The sequence below is a fragment of the Triticum dicoccoides genome, chromosome 3B (assembly GCF_002162155.2).
Source record: "Triticum dicoccoides isolate Atlit2015 ecotype Zavitan chromosome 3B, WEW_v2.0, whole genome shotgun sequence".
Lineage (NCBI taxonomy): Eukaryota > Viridiplantae > Streptophyta > Magnoliopsida > Poales > Poaceae > Triticum > Triticum dicoccoides.
In genome coordinates this window covers 227,003,751-227,008,048 of record NC_041385.1, presented here as the reverse complement: position 1 = coordinate 227,008,048, position 4,298 = coordinate 227,003,751, and the positions used below count along the sequence as shown (strand labels likewise).

General features: G+C 47.0%; 1 protein-coding gene across 1 annotated transcript; it reads right to left on the bottom strand.

The window, feature by feature from the left end:
• Positions 1–1,605: 1,605 nt before the first annotated feature.
• On the bottom strand, positions 1,606–2,909 carry LOC119275633 (ERI1 exoribonuclease 2-like). The gene has a single exon (XM_037556517.1). The coding sequence runs from the start codon at positions 2,769–2,771 to the stop codon at positions 1,803–1,805; it is 969 nt and encodes a 322-aa protein (XP_037412414.1). The 5' UTR covers positions 2,772–2,909; the 3' UTR covers positions 1,606–1,802.
• Between the last annotated feature and the right edge of the window lie 1,389 nt (positions 2,910–4,298).

Genomic DNA, 4,298 nt, shown 5'->3' with positions numbered 1-4,298 from the left:
AGGACTTCGGCAACGCCGCGGCGAACCTCACCCTCATCCCCGAGCTCTGCTTCGCCAAGTTCGTTGCTTACCTCCGGCTGGAGGAGCGGCGGATGAAGCAGGTCAAGGCGAGGGCCATCCATACTACCCTCACCGCCGGCACCACCCGCGGCGGGCCACCACCGCCACCCGTCGCCCCGGCTGCGCCTTCACAGCAGCGCCACCCGGCGCCCTACCCACAGCCGCAGCACCCCGCCCCTCCCGCGCCACCCGCCGATCGGTGCCGCGGAGGCAGGCGCGGCGGCCAGCAGCAGCCGCAGGCCGCGGGCCCTCCTCGTCAGCTGCAGCAGCCCCAGGCGCCTCCTCCGTGGGTCGGTGGGTACAACCCATGGACCGGTGTCGTTCATGCGTACACCATGCCGGTCCCACGGGCACCTGCGTCTAGGAGTACCTATTGCTCCATATCATGCTAGTGTGCTAGGAATTGCTGGCATCCATTGGGACAGCATGATTTTCTTGCACCCTTACAAATTATGATTTTGATGTTTCTATCGGGTACTTATTGTAGTCTTGCTTTCACAGGTTATGGAGACCTTGAACATGATCAGGAAACACATCAACACAACAAAGTGAAATTCCTATGCACATTCACATCAGCCGGTGTGATGCTAACAACAACCTTGGTTTTATTGGCCTGAAGGCGCACTTGAGGTGGTCTGCGACAACTTCTCTAGGTGGTTGATATAGCCCTTGCAGTAGAAACCAAGGGCTAGGTAGCACAGAGTAGCTTGTTCCCCTCCGTAGGCAGTAGATTTTGCTAGTCTTTGAGCACCTTGTAACCGACTCACCCAAACCATGGTTACTGGTTAGTCCTTCCTTTGTGTTTGGCTGTGATGCTACCTGCTGGTCTGTAGAAGGTAGGCTTTGATTGGCCAGCAACAACGGTTGTGGTGTGCTTGTAACCAAGTTTTCATTTTATGACTGAAAATGTGTGGCGTTTATGTACTCTCTCCGTTTCAAAATAGATGACCCAACTTTGCACTAACTTTGTATTAAAGTTAGTACAAAATTGGGTCATTTATTTTGAAATATTTTGGAACGGAGGGAGTAAGAGCTTGACAACCGTTGGCATTTGTGTTGGAGCAAATGATTTGTGTTAGCTCTTATCTCAGAAATCTACACTTGGCTGTTTTATTTGTCAATCTTGACGTAAGGTTGTCTATATGATGATGATATGCGGCAAGATGGCAAGTTGTAACATTCCCTTGTTCACCGCATCCCTCTCCTCGGCATCGATCGTCGTCGCTGCATCTTTGGCCGACGTGATGGATGAGCTTCCGGACGAGCAGGGGGCTTCATCAGATGGCGACTTACAGTTTGCGTTGTCGATTGGAATTGTAGCCTTCATCAGCAATTTATCAATTCCGCAGCCTTCATCAGAAATTTATCAATTTCACTTACAAGTCAACCGTTGGCCTGTTGCTCAATACTGAAGAAATTCAGAGAAAAAGGAATCTTTTATTAATAGTAATATAATTAAAACGAAATTTGTATTGATAATAATAATTCAGACACGAATTACAGTGAACAATCACATGAGTATAGTAGAATCAGACACCGATTACATAACTAAAACGAAATTTTTTATTGATAATGCTAATTCAGACACCGATTACATCAAGAATAGCCCTATTGGTCAAGTTCGATTTCAATGACCAAATTTACACCTAGACTAACTCTGATTCTGATGGCTAGGACGATTAACACTAACAACTGAGCCACACTGGATTCTGAATCTCAGTCTCATGCCGTGGGTCACTCATTCAGTTGCTCCAGGCGAAGTAGGGGGACACGGGTCCCATGGCCGGCGACCAGTTAGCGCATCCCGAGAAGCACTTCCCCTGCATCACGCCTCCTCTGTTCGCCAGCCCGCAGTAGCACAAGCACGTCGCAGAGGAGCCACCGCAGGGGCTTATCATGTGAGGCTGCGGCAGCTGCTGCTGGATCGGCGCCGGCACCAGCGCAAACGAGCCACCGAAAGGGCCTGTGCGAGGCGGCTGCTGCTGGATCGGCGGCGGCGCCGACGCTAGCGCCGGTGAGCCACCGCAAGGGCTTGTGCGAGCCGGCTGCTTCTGCATCGGCGGCGGCGGCGCCAGCGAGCCGGTGATGGTGATCTTGACCCCGCGCCGCATGAGCTCAGCAAGCAGCCGCGCGGTGTTGCGCGCGTCATCCAGCCCGCAGTGCAGGCGGCCCTCCCAGTCCAGCCCCGCCGCCCGGACCGCTTCCTGCAGGTTGACCCGCCCTCCGCCACCGAGCGCCGCCTGGAAGGGGACTCTCAGATTGATCCACTGATCGAAGTACGAGGGCTTCTCGATGCCCTTGAAGCGACACTCGAACTCGAGCATGGTCCGGCAATCCCAGTCCCCCCATGTCACAACGGCCAAGCGGACGCGTCTCTTGTTCCCTGCCCCCGCCGTCGCCGCCTTCAACCAAGCGTCGTGCAGCCAGAGCGCCTCGCCGAGATCCACGCCGCCGTCGACATCCTCCTGCCGGATGCCGGTGAGTTCCCTGCAAAACTGGGTCAGCACAGGGTGATGTTTGGGACGAACGTACCTGCGAAAGGCGGACTCGATGCGGCCGGTGGCGCCGTCGACGAGCACGGCGGGGAACTCAATGATTTCCTGCGGGAAGATCCGCGCGTCTTTGACGCACGTCGCCTCGAAGTCCACCACCACGAAGAAATTGAAATCTTGCTCCAGCCCCTGCCCGCGCCCCGCCATGATCGCTGCCATGTTCGCCGGAGTGCGCGCAAACTCGAGATGGGGGGAAGTTGGGAAGATGGGCGGCGAAGATCGGGGAAAGATCAGATCGAAAACTAGGGTTGCGAACCCGCCGGTGCGTCGTCCCCTTTAAATCCCAATCCAATCCGATGCTTTTCGGAACAACGGTTCGCGCGTGTGTTTTTTTTATGTCGTTGGTGCTATCTTTTTCTTTAATCTAATCCTTTTTTGGGATTTTTTAATCTAATCAACAAACCAAAGGTTGTGATTTTCAGTTGGATCAGCAAACCAAAGGCTATTTCTAATTTATTTATTTTAGACTGAATAATTTTTTATTAAAATTGCACATATTTTTTTGAAACACGGAACATTTGTTCGTTATCATGAATAATTTTTTGAAAGTTATTCACATTTTCTAAAAACCATGCTAACAAAGTTTTTATACCATGTTAAAATTTTATTTCAAATTTATGATTTTGAATTCTTAACTAAATTTATGTTTTTGAAATATATGCATTAAAAATAAAAAAAGAGGAGAAAAAATAAATCAAAGTGACATCAACATGATGATCGTTGCAGCTAGGCTAAACCTGGGTATTCCGAGGTTTGGTTTCGGACGGGCTTTGTAAAGCCCGGCATTAAAATCCCAAGCCCGAGCCTTGCCCAGCAGCCCAAAACACATGAACAATGATTTTTATTAAAATAATGATTTTTAGGTATTTAAAATATGCTTTTAGGGCCGGTATTTAAAATATGTATTATACCTATATTTCTAATAAAATAATAATTTATTCCTTGTTCAGGCTTATTTTCGGGCCTTCAGGCTAGGCTGTCCTAGCTGGGATGTCCATGTCCGGGTCTACGCTAGGCCTATCACGTGCTTCCTTCACACCACGTGGGCTACTGCCTTACAGGATGGCGACCAAACACGCAAATTGCACTCCTTGTTTCATACTTTTGGGCAGGCTGAAGTAGCTCCTTCATGGACCGGTTTTTGGGGTGTGTTCCCTTTTGATTTTTTTCATTTTTGTTTTTTTCTTTCTTTTTATTCTCATTCTTTCTTTCTTTCTGTGTTGATTTGCTTTTTATGTTTCTTTATTCTTTCCATTTCCCCCCTCTTTTCTTCCCCTTTCCTTTTTCTTTCCTTTTACTATTTTTTGAATCATCTTTCAAATTTTTTGCTTTTTATAAATTATAAACATAGCTTCAAATTGCGAATATGTTTTTGAAATCATGAACCTTTTTTGAATTCGGCAACATTTTTTATAGATTTGCAAACACTTTTAAAAATTGTGAATACCTTTCAACCTCATGCATACTTTTCGAATGTTGTGAACATTTTTTTAATTGAAAATTTATTTTTTTAATTCAAGAATATTTTTTGGAATTCATGAACATTTATTGAATCGATGAATCATTATTAAGTAATATTTTTTTAAAAAAATGAGTCGAATTTTTGAAATACATGAATATTTTTTGAAAATTGTGAACAATGTTGATGTACATTTTTTAACTCATGAACATGTTGTTCTAATTCAT

Excerpts from the sequence above, each read along its gene's own strand:
- LOC119275633 (XM_037556517.1), bottom strand. The coding sequence starts at position 2,771 with ATGGCAGCGATCATGGCGGGGCGCGGGCAGGGGCTGGAGCAAGATTTC.